General features: G+C 45.5%; 1 protein-coding gene across 1 annotated transcript in view; it reads left to right on the forward strand.

Annotated features, from left to right (window-relative positions):
• Positions 1 to 18,355, forward strand: part of GALNT12 (polypeptide N-acetylgalactosaminyltransferase 12) — a 101,362-nt gene that overhangs the window by 24,722 nt on the left and 58,285 nt on the right. The window contains exons 2-3 of the mRNA XM_045008033.1: positions 346 to 515; positions 16,626 to 16,815. Of these exons, the coding sequence (XP_044863968.1) occupies positions 346 to 515; positions 16,626 to 16,815 (360 nt within the window). The remainder of the gene's footprint in view (positions 1 to 345; positions 516 to 16,625; positions 16,816 to 18,355) is intronic.

The raw sequence follows: 18,355 nt of genomic DNA on the forward strand, positions 1-18,355 counted from the left end.
CTACAGCATTTTCCCCATTGTAAAATTCTTCTTTAATTTGAAGTCATTTTCTGATGGGACACACATTGCATGTAAATGAGCCAGAGACATCTTCCCTTGTCTTTTTAGATGATTGGATATTTTTAAAATATAAATGTAAAACTGAAGAAGTTAGAGTCCCCCTGAATAATAGCTACCTCACTAAGCACATTGCATGACCTTCCTCATTGTTCCTTTATATCTTTGATATGTTCTTGCTAAAAAAAAAATTAGTAAGCACTGTATGCAGTCTTCATTTGAAAACTGTTTTCTGAAAATTTATAGATAATTTCACACTTTTACTAATTTGGGTCCCCTTATTTACAGGTGCAAAGAGAAGAAATATGATTATCATAACCTGCCAAAAACCTCAGTTGTAATAGCTTTTTATAATGAGGCTTGGTCAACACTTCTGCGAACAGTGCATAGTGTTCTTGAGACATCCCCAGATATTCTGCTGGAAGAAGTTATCCTGGTGGATGATTATAGTGACAAAGGTAGGTATTTCATTGTATAAATAACAGTACTCTTGTCAGACAGACAAGGTGGGTGCAGTAAAAGGGTATGGCTACACTTGCAGCTGTATAGCGCTGTGAGTTAAACTTGTCTTCGTACAGCTGAGTAGGAAAAGCGCTGCAGTCTGTCCACACTGACAGCTGCCAGCGCACTGTCGTGGCCACATTTGCAGCATCTGCTGTGGCATTGGGAAGCGGTGCATTATGGGCAGCTATCCCAGCGTTCAAGTGGCTGCAACGTGCTTTTCAAAAGAGGGGGGTGGGATGGAGTGTGACAGGGAGTGTGGGGGAGAGAGAGAGAGTGGATTTTTGGAGCCAACACTGTGTCAGCATCCTGCCTTGCAAGTTCCGACCCCCTCCCCCACTCCTCTCTCACTCACTGAAAGCAAACAACAGCGGTTTGGTTTTTTCCTCACAGACCAGATAAGCAGCCTCCCTGAAACGGACCCCGCCCCCCCGCCCGCCACGCTGTTCCTCTCCTCAAGCCCCCTCCCTTCCCCTCTCTTCAAGCAAACACTAGCTGTGTGTGTTCCAAAGGGAGCCCCCTGCCTGCCTCTGCTCATTCACAGCAAACACTAGCTGTGTATGTTTTTTTGATAAGCAGCTTCGGGAAAGAGTTATCTTTACTTAAAAGGATTATGAGAATCTTCCGGAGGTCAGTTACAGCATACTAAGATTATTCCCTGTTTACACTGGCACCCCAGCGCTGCAGCACCAGCGCTGTTCTCTTTATTCCTCTCCTCGAGGTGGAGTGCATGCAGCACTGTAGCCAGGGAGATACAGCGCTGTATGTGCCTTGCTAGTGTGGACAGGGAGTGAGTTACAGCGCTGTAAAGCCACCACCAGCGCTGTAACTCTCCCGTGTAGCCAAGGCCAAAGTCTGCAGGAGTAGAAAGTATACTGATAATGGTAACAGCTCACTAACATTTTGTAATTGTTATATTTAGCCATACTGCAGCTCGAAATCGCTTTTACTTTGCCATGCTGTTGGGACTGTCAAATTTAGTGTCTTGTTCAGCAAGTTAAGAGGAGGAGCAGTGTAATGGTTATAGTGCTAACTTGAGACTTCAGAAATCTGGATTCAATTCCCTGGTCAGCTGCAGTCTTCCTATGTGACCGAGGGCAAGTCCCTCTAATCTCTGTAAGCCTCAGTTCCCCGTCGGTACCTTAGAAAGTTGTTATGAGGATAACATTGAAGATTGTGACTTGTGAGGCACTCACGTGTTACAGTAGTGGGGGCCCATGTAAGATAGAAATATGTGTCGTAAAAATGTTAGGTGTAGTTTTGTCTGCCATTCATAATGTAAGATCGTTATACTCTGGCTATTTGCAAATATTATTATATGAAAGAAATGGCTTACTGGCGGGGATATCCCTTTTTTTTTTTTTTAATTGCTACTTATCTTTTAAGAGCTTTCAGGATTTTGAGAGATACTGCTAAGATATCTATCTATATATAATGCATGTTTACAGTTCTTTCACTCTAAAATATCACTTTGAATGTATGTGGAAGAATTGGGTATATTTTTCCTATTCCTATGGAATATTTTATTAAAAGTAAGGGTTATATTTGTAGAGTACAAGGAAGATAGAGGGTGGCAGTACTATTGTCCAAAGTCCACATGAAGGGGGAAGTATGGAAAATTCTGAAAAATTAATTATCAAGAACATTCTGGTACAAACATAGCTTGTTCAAAATTCTTACCTTCCCCTTTTTAAAAACTTTACTTGATTTCCCTGCACTGTAAATTGATATGGCTTACAGTGAAGGATTGTAGCATGGATGCAAAATTTTATACACAAATGAGTGATAAATTTAAGCTATTGGTCCTTTCAGTTTCTACAAATTTCTGCTCTTTTCTGCCACAACTTATTTCTGAATATTTTTGTATTATACTAGCACATCTAGATTCAGAAGTGTTACTCAATGATTTTTTTTAATTGTGATGTACTTAATAAAAAAGTATATCTATCACAGTCTGTATATCTTAAAACAACTTTTAAAAATCTATTTAAAATGTATATATTTTGAAATATACATTTTATGTTTCAATGCATACAATATAGTAAGGTATTGTCTCCAACTTATGTTAAACATACTAATATATATTTTTGAATGTATAATTAAAATACTGTAAATATCTTAAATGACCACACTAATGCAACATAAAGATTGGAAAATATAAATATGTACTTCAGGGAATGGTTCCCTGCATGATCAGTCACTGCACAGCTCCTAATCATAGGTTCTGGAACTGGGGGTGCCGGCTTGAAGTGATTTCCATTATATACATGGTTTACTATTTGGTTCAATGGCTCTTAGCACCCCAATATAAAAATTGTTCCAGAACCCTTGCTCCTAATTGCTGAACTGACTGTGATGGTCCGTTCTCATGGAGCAGTTGAGCATACTGCCTCCCAGGGATGCAGAGCCTGAGCAGGTCTTCTCCTGCAGTTGATCCTCCTAGCTGTTATGTTGCCAGGCAATAAAAGTGAGAGCCAGGAGACTCTTTTCTGGACTCTCAGCCCTGGTCTACACTACGAGTTCATGTCGAATTTAGCAGCATTAGATCGGTTTAACCCTGCACCGTCCACACGACAAAGCCATTTTTTGTCGACTTAAAGGGCTCTTAAAATTGATTTCTGTACTCCTCCCCGACGAGGGGATTAGCGCTGAAATCGATATTGCCTGGTCGAATTTGGGGTAGTGTGGATACAATTTGACGGTATTGACCTCCGGGAGCCATCCCAGAGTGCTCCATTGTGACCGCTCTGTACAGCACTTTGAACTCAGATGCACTAGCCAGGTACACAGGAAAAGCCCCAGGAACTTGTGAATTTCATTTCCTGTTTGGCCAGCATGGCTAACTCATCAGCACTCAGCAGCACAGGTAACCATGCAGTCCCCTCAAAATGTTTCTACGCTCCCTCTATCATCTCAGTCCCTGAGGTTATCGCAGATGAGAAAGCGAAAAAAATGCACTCGTGATTACATGTTTTCTGAGCTCATGCAGTCCTCCCGCATTGATAGGACACAGTGTAATGCATGGAGGCATTCAGTGACAGAGGCCAGGAAAGAATTGCTGTGTTTGCTTAATGGCAAAAGTATCATGCCTCGCTAGCGATCCTGCCCGAGCCAGGTCGCTGTGTCACATGCACTCCGCGCTGTGTCAGCCTTGAACGAGGGCATGACCGCTTTGTGAGCAGGAAGGCCATAGATATAGACATTGCATTAGGTAGCTTCTGTAGGTAGAGAAAACATTCCTGTGCATTTGGCAAAGTCTGGGGCAAAAAAAGAGAAACCCCATAGTGTAGTGGTTATCACATTCACCTAACACGCGAAATCCCCTTAGTGTAGTGGTGATCACGTTCACCTAACATGCGAAACATTCCGGTTCAAAACCTGGTAGAAACAGGTCATTGTTCCTTTATCTGACTCCTCTCCTGCATTTGTAGTCTTAGAACAGACCGCACTGTGAAATTTTACTTTGAATTATATCATTTATGAGTTAAATACTATGGAAGCTCTCTCTGAGTTATAGTCCTGGGTTCCTTATCCTTTCAGCTTCTTTGATAAATTAACATTTTTGTTAGGGGCGGTGGAAAATTTTCATGAAGCCTTTTATCGGGACTAAATGCTATCTAGGACTCTGAAATAATCTTAACGTGGCCCATCGAGTGCAATCCTTCGTTGTGGATTTGTCATTCCATAAATTGAACTGCTCCTTACTACTGTCCAGGCTTCATTAACCATGGGAGCAAGGGGCAGGCTGGGGTAGGTGTGATCGCGCGGTGCTGCCGGCTGGGAGAGCAGCCTGAGGCAGAAGCCTCCAGCTCGCATGATATTCCAGGCAGGACTGAATCTCCATTAGACAAAACTTAAAAAAGAGAATGACCTGGAGTCACTCCCAGTCGGTGCTCTAAGAGGAGGATAGCCATGTCTGTCCAGGCACCTCTGATTGACCTCACCGAGGTCTGCCAGCTGAGTGGGGCTGAGCGGGACCCTGGCTGGCAGGGGCCGGCGGATGAAGCCGCTACCGGTCTGGGGCTCTGTCCGCCAGCCCCGCTCAGCCCACTGTCAGTCTGGGGTTCCGATCATCCAGGCAGGCAGTGGGCTGAGCGGGTCCAGTGGACGGGACCCCGGAAAAAAGGCATGAAACGATTGTCTGCCATTGCTTTCATGGAAGGAGGGAGGGAGGGGGTCGTGACGACATGTACCCAAAACCACCTGTGACAAAGTTTATGCCCCATCAGGCATTGGGAGCTTAACCCAGAATTCCAATGGGCAGCGGAGACCGCAGGAACTGTGGGATAGCTACCCACAGTGCACTGCTCTGTAAGTTGATGCTAGCCACGGTAGTGAGGACGCCCTCCGCTGACTTAATGTGCTTAATGTGGACATACACAATTGACTGTATAAAATCGAATTCTAAAAAAATGACTTCTATAAAATAGACCTAATTTCGTAGTGTAGACATACCCTCAGTGGTCTCCCCCCAGCAGCCAGGCAATGTGGAAGAGGAGGAGAAAGAAGCTAATTGATTCAAATGTAAAGGAGAGGCAAAGAGGGGGACAGAGACAGGAGCTGTGTGAGAGGGACAGGACATGGCAACAGGAGCAGAGGGGGAAAGGGGCAGAGGGGTAGAGATTTAAAATTAAACCTCTCTCACTGTTGGAGCAAAATGATTAAATCAATACAAACCTAATATTCTTTTTTAGGACAGTCTCCTTTTCACAGATAAATTGGTCTGCTTTTCAGCCCCTTCCTAAACTTTCACCAAAACGTTTACAGATAGAAGACAGATTACTGAAATATTGTACTATTATTCATGTAAATGGGACAATTTCTGCTATTGAACTTTTTTTTAAAAGAAAATCATATCTCCAAGTCCATTCACTTCCAGATTGCATTTTCAGCAGCTAAATTTACTTAAGGGATTGCTAAGAGTGTGTACAGGAATTATGACTTTTTAGTCTGGTTTTCCAAAATGCCCGTTCTGATTTTTGTTTGTCATCTTTCTGAAAAACCCAGAAAGTCCACTTTGAACATGTATGGAGCACTAAGCCATTTGCTGGTTAGCATAGGCGCCAACTTCCACTCTGCCCAGTGGGTGCTCGACTCCCATGCCCTCGCCCCACCCCCATTCTACTCCTTCCCCAAAGTCCTCGCTCTACGCCGCCTTTTTCCACCCCAGCCCCACCCCCTTTCCACTCCCTTCCCCCACGTCCCTGTCCCTGCCCCACCTCTTCTCCGCCTCCTCCCCTGAGCATGCCGCTTCCCTGCTCCTCCCCCTCTCTCCCGGAAAATCCTAAGCGCTGCCAAACAGGTGTTAGGTGGCTGGGGGGTGGGAAGTTCTGGGAGGGAGGGGGAGGAGCGGGGCCGCAGCACACTTGGGGCGGGGAGGAGGCAAGGAGTGGGGAGCTTGGCTGCAATTTTTTCCCATGGTTGCTCCAGTCCCAGAGCACCCACGGAGTCGGTGCCTGTGCTGGTTATAGTGCTCTGATGGCACACAGTACCTAGTCAGGCATATTGCACACAAACATTGGAATAAAAGTGTAATTGCATTTTTACAGTTTCAATTGATAATCTTGATATTTCAGTGGATTGCATCTTTCAACTCATTCCAAATGAACATTAGGGAGGGAGCCTGGATTTTTATGCATATTAGTCTGCCTGAATGACTTTCAGCCTCTTGATCAAGACCTCCCCGTGAACAATTGGAGAGCTCCACTGTACACCACATGAATTTCGTTTTTGCAGTTCAAAAACCTGCTATCAGAAGCAAGTTACTCAGAGTGCTCAGGCATAGGCTGTGAGTTGTATGGGCCTGTGGTGCTCATGCTCCACCAATATTCAGGAACATGGGTCCGGCTCCACCAATGTTTGGGCTTTATATTTGGATGGACTGGGGCCACCGCCCCGGGCCCGCGCTTTGGGGAGCCTGCGCTGCAGGGGGACGTGGGGTCCAGGGCAGGCTGGTGGGTTAGCGGGGGCCTGGCGCCAGCAGCAGAGAGTGACCCAGTCCCAGCCCGCTCCGCCCCACCTCTTCCAGCCCCTGCCCCGCCCACACTCCCCCCCCTTCCCCGTGGCTCCCGCCCCGCCTCTTCCCATCCCTGCTCAGGCTGGGGCTGGGTCGCTCTCTGCTGCCTGAAGCATGGGGCCCCCCAAAGCGTGGGGCTTGGGGCGGTTGCCCTGGTCCATCGTATAGATGGGACGGCTCTGCTTGGACCCGTTCTGGGCACCACCAAAAATTATACAAACCTGGTGCCCATGTGCGTGGAATCTCCCTGGATAATTCTGAGTGTGTTTTCTACGTTGAGTTCTGGTCTGTGGCTGCTTTAGTGTTGTATACAGAGCTCTTCTTTTACACTGCAAAAACAGCAGCCCCTGGGCACCTTTAGTTTACACCTGAGGGTTATAGTTGTAAAGACATTTCTGACCCTCAGCACTGCAGAATAAAGATTTTTTGGGGCACACCCCCTTTTTTTCTAAAATAATATCCTTTCTTGCCTCTCCAAATAAATGTTTTCTCCTTGCTCATATGATGCTACTTGTCTCAGAATTCTCTCGTCATAAACTTTTAGGTGCAAATGAGATGTACAAATGAGATGGGCTCCACCTAAACCAAAGTGGAACCAGACTGCTGGCACTAAACATTAAAAAGGTTGTAGAGCAGTTTTTAAACTAGGAGATGGGGGAAAGCCGACTGCTGCAGAGGAGCGTGTGGATCGGACGCAGACTTCTCTTAGGGTATGTCTACACTACAAGAGTAGTTCGATTTAACTTAGGTCGAATTTGTGGATTCGACCTGATGAATTCGAATTTGTGTATCCACACTAAGGACACTAATTCGACTTTGTGAGTCCACACTAACGGGGCAAGCGTCGACATTGGCAGCGGTGCATTCTGGGCAGCTATCCCACAGTTCCCGCAGTCCCCGCTTCCCATTGGAATGCTGGGTAGAGCCCCCAATGCCTGCTGGGGGAAAAATGTGTCGAGGGTGGTTTTGGGTAACTGTTGTCATTCAACCGTCACTCCCGCTCTCCCTCCCTGAAAGCGCCGGCGGGAACTCTGTTCGCGCACTTTTCTGGTCAGTGACAGCGCGGACGCCACAGCACTGCGAGCATGGAGCCCGCTGCGATCATCGCTGCACTTATGGCCGTTGTCAACTCCTCGCACCTTATCGAACACCTCTTCCACAGTCAGCTGCTGAGAAATCGGGCAAGGAGGCTCCGGCAGCGCGGTGAGGACATGAAGTGTGATAGTGGCACAGACCTCTCACAAAGCATGGGATCCCGCGCCGCAGAGATCATGGTGGCAATGGGTCACGTTCATGCTATGGGACGGCGATTCTGGGCCCGGGAAACAAGCACGGACTGGTGGGACCGCATAGTGCTGCAGGTCTGGGATGAATCACAGTGGCTGCGAAACTTCAGGATGCGTAAGGGCACTTTCCTTGAACTGTGTGACTTGCTGGCCCCTGCCCTGAAGCGCCAGGACACTCGGATGCGAGCAGCCCTGAGTGTGCAGAAGCGAGTGGCCATAGCCCTCTGGAAACTTGCAACGCCAGACAGCTACCGGTCAGTAGCGAACCACTTTGGCGTGGGCAAATCTACCGTGGGGGTTGCTGTGATGCAAGTAGCCCACGCAATCGTTGACCTACTGCTCTCAAAGGTAGTGACCCTGGGAAACGTCCAGGTCGTCATAGATGGCTTTGCCGTGATGGGATTCCCAAACTGCGGTGGGGCTATAGATGGCACTCACATCCCTATCCTGGGACCGGCCCACCAGGCCAGCCAGTATATTAACCGAACGGGCTACTTTTCAATGGTGCTGCAAGCACTGGTGGACCATAGGGGACGTTTTACCAACATCTACGTCGGGTGGCCGGGCAAGGTTCATGACGCGCGTGTGTTCAGGAACTCTGGTCTGTTTAGACGCCTGCAGGAAGGTAGTTTCTTCCCGGACCACAAAGTAAGTGTTGGGGATGTGGAGATGCCTACAGTGATCCTCGGGGACCCAGCCTACCCGCTAATGCCCTGGCTCACGAAGCCCTATACAGGCGCCCTGGACAGTGACAAGGAGCTCTTCAACTACCGGCTGAGCAAGTGCAGAATGGTGGTGGAGTGTGCTTTCGGACGTCTCAAGGGGAGATGGAGGAGCTTACTGACTCACTCGGATCTCAGCGAAACCAATATCCCCATTGTTATTGCAGCTTGCTGTGTGCTCCACAATCTCTGTGAGAGCAAGGGGGAGACCTTTATGGCGGGATGGGAGGTTGAGGCAAATCGCCTGGCTGCTGATTACGCTCAGCCAGACAGCTGTGCGATTAGAAGAGCCCAGCGGGAAGCGCTGTGCATCCGGGAGGCTTTGAAAGCTAGGTTCCTCAGAGAGCAGGGTAACCTATGACTGTCCAGTCTCTTTACAGAGAAGCTGAACCTGCCCCTGTTTCAGTTACTATTGACTTTTTTCAGCGGTTACATACCCCGTTCACCAGGTTTCCCCCCTTCCAACAGACGTTTAAAAATAAAGTTATTGGAACATTTTTAATTAACAAAGTTTTCTTTACTAACGAATTCTCGTTCAAGGGTTCCAACAGGGACGCAGACTGTGGTGGGTACGGTGTGCAGTGATGTACAGACCGCTTCTACACTCGAGGACTGACAGGCTCCTGCTCCTACAGCGGTCTCTGGGGGGAGGACGGTTACCGGAGGGTGTGCAGGAAGGGGTGGGTTTGCAGGAAGGGGTGAGGGGTGTGTGGGAAGGGTGAGTAGGTGTGGGGGGATGATGGCTCTGGCTGGGGCTCAGGGCATTGGAGAGGTTCATGACTAGGGTGGAAGGGCATGGTAAGGGCAGCCTGCCTTGCCATTTGTGGATGCCAGGCGCTCGGACCCTGGGGCAACATACACCTCCCAGACTGACCTGGGGCAGCAGACACCTCGCAGAGTGACCCGGGTGCCTAGTGACTGCACTCTGTGTGTGACCTGCTGTTGATCCTGCCCCCATGTCTGTACCCTGTTAATGGTGGCTGTCCTATGCAATTAACAACCCCCCCCCCCCTTCACACAAAGTCTTCTGCAAAGAAACATGACGGAAACAGTAATGAACAGCAAACTATTTTTAATACTCAACTACACAGTTGGGGGATGAAACTGGGATTTGGGATCGGGTGAGCCAGGAAGGCAAGCAATTCTCATACTTTAGGGAATGAGAGCTGTTTGGTACATGAGCGCTCTGCTGGGGTGGAGTGACAGTTTTCACGGCCCCTAGCGCCCCTCCTTCTTGTGATTTTGGGTGAGGGGGGGACAGGACTTTGTGGCGGGGGAGGGCGGTTGCAGATACAGTTCAGGGGGGCTCTCTGCTCCTGCCTGCGGTCCTGCAGAACATCCACAAGGCGCCGGAGCGTGTCCGTTTGCTCCCTCATTAGTCCAAGCAGCGTTTGAGTCACCTGCTGGTCTTCCTGCTGCCACCTGTCCTCCCGTTCACTGTGTGAGCGCTGCTGCTGAGAGAGGGTCTCCCTCCACTGGCTCTGCTGGGCCGCCTCGGCTCTGGAGCAGGCCATCAGTTCAGCGAACATCTCGTCCCGAGTCTTTTTCTTTCGCCGCCTAATCTGCGCCAGCCTCTGTGAGGGGGATGCCGGGGCAGTTCGGGAAAGAGCCGCAGCTGTGTGATGTGAAAAAGGAAGTGATTTCCTTGCAAAGATACATGTTTGCGAACACTGAACACAGTCTACTCAGTTTCTGTGAACAAGACCATACAGGGCACCTAATCTCATGTGCTCTCAGGACAAGTTCGAATTTTCAGCATTCGCTTTCATTGCCTGGGGTCTTGCACTGGAGATCGGACAAGCGGGGCAGGACAGCAGAATCCGTGTAGCAGCCAGGCCTGGTAAGCCGTAAACTTTAGGCTGCTTAACAGTTAATGGATAGCAGTGCCCTCCTGCTGCAGGCAATCTGGAAAGCATAAAGTCTGACCCTGTTCCAGCCCCTCGCGGCTGTCCCCGGGAAAGATCCCTGTATGCTTTTCCTCTGCAGCCTCCAACACGTGGCTGTTAAACGACGGTCATTGTTATGCAAAGGAAAAGTCAAGCATTCACAATAGTAACATTAAAGTAATTCCCCTAATTAGATGCAGCAGTCGCTGAGCGAGATCACCCTGAGGAGGGTCTCCAGGAGAAACAGAGAGCGCATGCTGCGTGAATCCCTGCACAGACCAGGGCCCTATGCTGCCATGCTGGTCGAGGCAATGCTCCCACTATACCTCAGGATGGCCTGGCGCGGAAGAGTGTGCTTCCACGGAGCACCCAATAAGGCACCTCTCCCCAGGAACCTCCTGCGGAGGCTTTTCGAGTACCTCTCCGAGAGCTTCGTGGAACTGTCCCAAGAGGATTTCTGTTCGATCCCTATATGCATTGACCTTCTTTTCATATAGTTTTTATTCCTGTTTTGTTAAAAAATAAATGTTTACATGTTTATAGCACTTACCGACTGATCCTTCCCCTGATTCAGAGTCCGGGTTAACGGCCGGGGAGGGTTGGTAGGGGATCTCTGTGAGGGTGATGAAGAGATCCTGGCTGTCGGGGAAAGCAGTATTGTAACCGCTGTCGCCTGCCTCGTCCTCCCCAAACCCTTCCTCATCTTCCCCATCGGCGAACATCGCCGAGGAACTGCCTGTCGACACTATCCCATCCTCAGAGTCCATGGTCACTGGTGGGGCAGTGGTGGCAGACCCACCGAGAATGGCATGCAGTGCCTCGTAGAAGCGACATGTCTGGGGCTGGGCTCCGGAGCGTCCGTTTGCCGCTTTGATTTTTTGGTAGCCTTGTCTCAGGTCCTTGATTTTCACGCGGCACTGCGTTGCATCCCGGCTGTATCCTCTGAGTGCCATGGCTTTGGAGACCTTCTCGTAGGTCTTTGCATTCCGTTTTTTGGAGCGCAGCTCCGAAAGCACAGACTCATCGCCCCACACAGCGATCAGATCCAAGACTTCCCGGTCAGTCCATGCTGGGGCCCTCTTTCTACTCTGAGATTGCATGGACTCCTCTGCTGGAGAGCTCTGCATCGCTGCCAGTGCTGCTGAGCTCGCCACGATGTCCAACCAGGAATTGAGATTCCAACTGGCCAGACAGGAAAAGGAATTCAAATTTTCCCGGGGCTTTTCCTTTATGGCTGATCAGAACATCTGAGCTCGGACTGCTGTCCAGAGCGTCAACACAGTGGTGCACTGTGGGATAGCTCCCGGAGCTACTAAGTTCGATTTGCATCCACACCTAGCCTAATTCGACATAGCCATGTCGAATTTAGTGCTACTCCCCTCGTCGGGGTGGAGTACCGAATTCGAACTAAAGAGCCCTCTAGGTCGAATTAAATGGCTTCCTGGTGTGGACGGGTGCGCGGTTAATTCGAATTAACGCTGCTAAATTCGAATTAAAGTCCTAGTGTAGACCAGGCCTTAGAGGAGAGTCTGATGATAGAGAATCTCCAGGTTATAGTCAGGAGCAGAGGACTGAAAAGTATAATGTAAGGGCCAGATCAGATGATAAACAGTCACATAAAAAAGAATCTGGCACATTAGAAAAAGGCAGGCTAATAAACAGGGACAAGTTTTTAAAGTGCTTGTACACAAATGCCAGAAGTCTAAATAATAAGATGGGTGAACTAGAGTGCCTTGTGATAAAGGAGGATATAGATATAATAGGCATCACAGAAACCTGGTGGACTGAGAGCAATCAATGGGACACAATCATTCTGGGGTACAAAATATATCGGAAGGACAGAACAGGTCGTGCAGGGGGAGGAGTGGCACTATATGTGAAAGAAAGTGTAGATTCAAATGAAGTAAAAATCTTAAGCGAATCCACATGTTCCATAGAGTCTCTATGGATAGAAATTTCATGCTCTAGTAAAAATATAACATTAGGGATCTATTATCGACCACCTGACCAGGACACTAATAGTGATGATGAAATGCTAAGGGAAATTAGAGAGGCTATCAAAATTAAGAACACAATAATAGTGGGGGATTTCAATTATCCCCATATTGACTGGGAACATTTCACTTCAGGACGAAATGCAGAGATAAAATTTCTCGATACTTTAAATGACTGCTTCATGGAGCAGCTAGTACGGGAACCCACAAGGGGAGAGGCAACTCTAGATTTAATCCTGAGTGGAGAGCAGGAGCTGGTCCAAGAGGTAACTATAGCAGGACCTCTTGGAAATAGTGACCATAATACAATAGCATTCAACATCCCTGTGGTGGGAAGAACACCTCAACTGCCCAACACTGTGGCATTTAATTTCAAAAGGGGGAACTATACAAAAATGAGGGGGTTAGTTAGACAAAAGTTAAAAGGTACAGTGACTAAAGTGAAATCCCTGCAAGTTGCATGGGCCCTTTTTAAAGACACCATAATAGAGGCCCAACTTCAATGTATACCCCAAATTAAGAAAAACAGTAAAAGAACTAAAAAAGAGCCACCGTGGCTTAACAACCATGTAAAAGAAGCAGTGAGAGATAAAAAGACTTCCTTTAAAAGGTGGAAGTCAAATCCTAGTGAGGCAAATAGAAAGGAACACAAACACTGCCAACTTAAGTGCAAGAGTGTAATAAGAAAAGCCAAAGAGGAGTTTGAAGAACAGCTAGCCAAAAACTCCAAAGGTAATAACAAAATGTTTTTTAAGTACATCAGAAGCAGGAAGCCTGCTAAACAACCAGTGGGGCCCCTTGATGATCAAAATACAAAAGGCGCGCTTAAAGACGATAAAGTCATTGCGGAGAAACTAAATGGATTCTTTGCTTCAGTCTTCACGGCTGAGGATGTTAGGGAGATTCCCAAACCTGAGCTGGCTTTTGTAGGTGACAAATCTGAGGAACTGTCACAGATTGAAGTGTCACTAGAGGAGGTTTTGGAATTAATTGATAAACTCAACATTAACAAGTCACCGGGACCAGATGGCATTCACCCAAGAGTTCTGAAAGAACTCAAATGTGAAGTTGCGGAACTATTAACTAAGGTTTGTAACCTGTCCTTTAAATCGGCTTCGGTACCCAATGACTGGAAGTTAGCTAATGTAATGCCAATATTTAAAAAGGGCTCTAGGGGTGATCCCGGCAATTACAGACCAGTAAGTCTAACATCGGTACCGGGCAAATTAGTTGAAACAATAGTAAAGAATAAAATTGTCAGACACATAGAAAAACATAAACTGTTGAGCAATAGTCAACATGGTTTCTGTAAAGGGAAATCGTGTCTTACTAATCTATTAGAGTTCTTTGAAGGGGTCAACAAACATGTGGACAAGGGGGATCCGGTGGACATAGTGTACTTAGATTTCCAGAAAGCCTTTGACAAGGTCCCTCACCAAAGGCTCTTACGTAAATTAAGCTGTCATGGGATAAAAGGGAAGGTCCTTTCATGGATTGAGAACTGGTTAAAGGACAGGGAACAAAGGGTAGGAATTAATGGTAAATTCTCAGAATGGAGAGGGGTAACTAGTGGTGTTCCCCAAGGGTCAGTCCTCGGACCAATCCTATTCAATTTATTCATAAATGATCTGGAGAAAGGGGTAAACAGTGAGGTGGCAAAGTTTGCAGATGATACTAAACTGCTCAAGATAGTTAAGACCAAAGCAGATTGTGAAGAACTTCAAAAAGATCTCACAAAACTAAGTGATTGGGCAACAAAATGGCAAATGAAATTTAATGTGGATAAATGTAAAGTAATGCACATTGGAAAAAATAACCCCAACTATACATACAACATGATGGGGGCTAATTTAGCTACAATGAGTCAGGAAAAAGATCTTGGAGTCATCATGGATAGTTCTCTGAAGATGTCCACGCAGTGTGCAGAGGCGGTCAAAAAAGCAAACAGGATGTTAGGAATCATTAAAAAGGGGATAGAGAATAAGACTGAGAATATATTATTGCCCTTATATAAATCCATGGTACGCCCACATCTCGAATACTGTGTACAGATGTGGTCTCCTCACCTCAAAAAAGATATTCTAGCACTAGAAAAGGTTCAGAAAAGGGCAACTAAAATGATTAGGGGTTTAGAGAGGGTCCCATATGAGGAAAGATTAAAGAGGCTAGGACTCTTCGGCTTGGAAAAGAGAAGACTAAGGGGGGATATGATAGAGGTATATAAAATCATGAGTGATGTTGAGAAAGTGGATAAGGAAAAGTTATTTACTTATTCCCATAATACAAGAACTAGGGGTCCCCAAATGAAATTAATAGGCAGCAGGTTTAAAACAAATAAAAGGAAGTTCTTCTTCACGCAGCGCACAGTCAACTTGTGGAACTCCTTACCTGAGGAGGTTGTGAAGGCTAGGACTATAACAATATTTAAAAGGGGACTGGATAAATTCATGGTGGCTAAGTCCATAAATGGCTATTAGCCAGGATGGGTAAGAATGGTGTCCCTAGCCTCTGTTTGTCAGAGGGTGGAGATGGATGGCAGGAGAGAGATCACTTGATCATTGCCTGTTAGGTTCACTCCCTCTGGGGCACCTGGCATTGGCCACTGTCGGTAGACAGATACTGGGCTAGATGGACCTTTGGTCTGACCCAGTACGACCTTTCTTATGTTCTTATTCTCTGAGCATTTCTTTACAATAGTGCCTGGAAGTCCCCCAAAGTACTGGGGCCCTATTGTGCTAGGCATGATGCATACTCCATACAAAGACGTAGTCCTTGACCTGAAGAACTCAGTCTTGCCTGGAGTAGATATGTTACGTACCTTTTTTAAATAGGCACTCTTCAGAGCAGAACCACACTTGAAAAGAGTGTATTTTTCAAAAAATATTTTATACCAACTACACACGTACATCTTTCAATTGGAAATACAAGGTCAGGATTTTTGGTCCTGTCAAAGTCCCCTTTGCTCCATGGGAGCAGTGCAACCAGCTCCCTCAAACTTGCAACTGAGCCTTTCCCCACACATAGAGAAATCTTTGACTGGTGTAAAACTGGTACAGCTGCTTTAACACAAGATGGAACCATTTTAAATAATAATTTAAATCTTTTGTTTGGTTGGTTGGTTTTAAATAATTGATTTAGATCAAGTTGAGGCTTTGGAAAAACCAAAAATATTGAAAATTAAGGCCCTCACTCTCCAAACCCTTCAGTACGTACTCATGTGAGTATTCCCCCTTGATTTCAGTGGGACAGCTTGTCCTTAAGTTAAGCAAGTGCATAACTTTGCAGCATCAGGATTAAATTGTATTTTGATTAAAAATCTTTACTATTAACCGCACAAAATCTTTGTCACTTCAAAACAAAATTGTTTCAAAATTAATAAAGAAAAGCTGTTTAAACTTTAAATACATGAACAAAGTTATTGTGAATTTTTTTGTACACACAGGCCAAAATGTTCAAAATAGGATTAGGCTCCTAAAATGTGGTATTTTCAAAAGCACTGTGCGATTTAAGAGTACACATCCTATTGACTTCAGGCTGCAAACCCTAATGGAGGAGAACAGCATGGGCAGAACATTTAAATTTTCTTGACTGGTGGAAGTTCAATATATTGGAAGGTGCTGGTTGCAAATATAATATGGGCTATTTGTTTATCAATTTTGTATTTGAGTTTGTGGTGTTCTCACAATAAGAATGTTACAGTATTGGGCCCATAACTTATTTTTTATAGCATAAATGACCATTTTAAGTGTGAAACTTCTTAGTAAAAAAAAAAATGTAAAATTTGAAATGCTCCTAACAATTAGAAAACTAATTTAAAGAAACAAGTATAAATCATCCACTTCAGCCATTAAAGGCTGTAAGAAAGGAAGAAAGCTAAGAACTAGCAACATGTAAATAAAAGTCTGATTTTAAATTTTAAAAATTGATTTAAATAAAATCTATTTTTAACAAGATAATCATGATTTTTGTCCACCCTAGTTTTACATCACCGGTTCCCTTGGCCTGTCCAAGTATTGGGGACATGCCAAGAGTGGGAGAAGGGCTACAGGCCAGATCGCACAGCACTGTTATCAGTGTATTACAACAGTGCTTTAAATACTATTTTTTTATAACCTACTATGTACAATAATTTTACAGTGATCTGTTCAACTTCTTTGTAATAGACCATTTAAAGAAACCTTTGGAAAACTATGTGGCTGGTTTACGCAAGGTACGTCTTATTCGTGCAAATAAAAGAGAAGGACTGGTTCGAGCTCGACTTCTGGGAGCTTCTCTTGCGAAAGGGGATGTTTTGACATTTCTTGATTGCCACTGTGAGTGTCATGAAGGGTGGCTTGAACCACTACTGGAAAGGTAAAGTTATACCAATTGTGCATTTTTTTTTTATTATAAACTTGAGAAAAAAGAGTCATCTGTTAAATTTCCGTGTTTGTAGAGGTAATGAAAATATCGTCATTTACCAATAATTACCACAATATGATTTCTGAGAGAATGCAAGTATTTGCTATTTGAAGTGCAACAGAATGATAAATATTCAGTTTATTTAACAGCAAATTTTGTTTCTCTATAGAACAGATTAATAGCCTAGTGGAATTAGAGGTTCGAAGATCCAATTTCCTTCTTCCTAAAGGATTGAAGGATTGTTGCCAGGAAGAGGGGACAATGTTTTATATGGAACCCTGAACTTTTCACCTAATTTGGTGTTTGTGATTAGAACTGGGTAATGTTTTTTGGCCACAGCTTTTTTTTACTGAAAAATGCATATTCGGGTTGACCAAACATATTGCAAATTTGTGTCAATTTTGGCAGCTTATTTCTGTTGGGGGGGAAAAAAGGGGATAAAATTCAGAAATGTCAAAATGGTGAGTTTCAAAATTTCCACCGTGAATGGTGAATCATGGCCACTGGGAGCTGTGGGCGACTGTGCAAATGTAAACAAACTGACGGCCCGCCAATGGATTAGCCTGTCAGGCTGCAGGTTGCCCACCACTGCTATAGACCAAGGGTTAGGGCATTCACCTAGGAAGGACAGACTGGGCTCAAGTCCCTGCTCCAGATCAGGAAATCAAACCTGGGTCTCCCACATCCCAGGTGAGTGCCCTAACCACTAGGCTATAAAGTATAAGGGGGAGCACTACCACTGTGACTTCTCCGCCATTTTGTGAATGCCACTGGCATTGAAGTTGCCTTGTGAATCTAACCCTTTGCTATGAATAGATAAGGCTGTAAGTGTCCAACCTGAAACCATTTTTTCCCCCAATTGTTTGGCCTGCCAGTGAACCAAAAAATCATTTATTCGCACAGCTCTGTTGGTGACCACACTGTCAGCCTGGTAAGGGACCAAGGAACAGTTCTAGAGATAGTCAATTCTAGACAGAGGTTCACTATTTCAGTGCAAGATACACATAAGCAAGTTGGAAATAAGGGCAAAGAAGAACTTGCCTTTCAAGTTTTCTTTCCATATTCATATGGAATAAAGAGGGCTGGGTCAGGCACTATGCAAAAGAGTTTTCAAAGGGAAAGAATTTAAGATTGTGTGTACACACACTATAATTTGAGTCCTGTATACTCAGCGATGCTTTGATTTACAGCTGTCATTTGACACATATGCCATCTCCATCACAGAATGATGCAGAATCCAAGCCTTCATTTAACAGAACAAATCACGGAATACCCCATCTACATTACATTAAAACATTTGTAATACTATTTCAGCTGCATCCATATAGTACACATCTACTAAATACACTTGTATATTTTTCCTAGTTTGAATGGAGCCATAGATATTCCCACAGCAGAGTTTAGCTTCTCTCAGGCTCTGTAAACGATGCCATATCTTTTTTCTTCTTTCTGCTCTCAAAGCCACACCCAGACCCCTTCTAATGCCAGAGCT

Source organism: Mauremys mutica, chromosome 2, assembly GCF_020497125.1.
Source record: "Mauremys mutica isolate MM-2020 ecotype Southern chromosome 2, ASM2049712v1, whole genome shotgun sequence".
Classification (NCBI taxonomy): Eukaryota; Metazoa; Chordata; order Testudines; family Geoemydidae; genus Mauremys; species Mauremys mutica.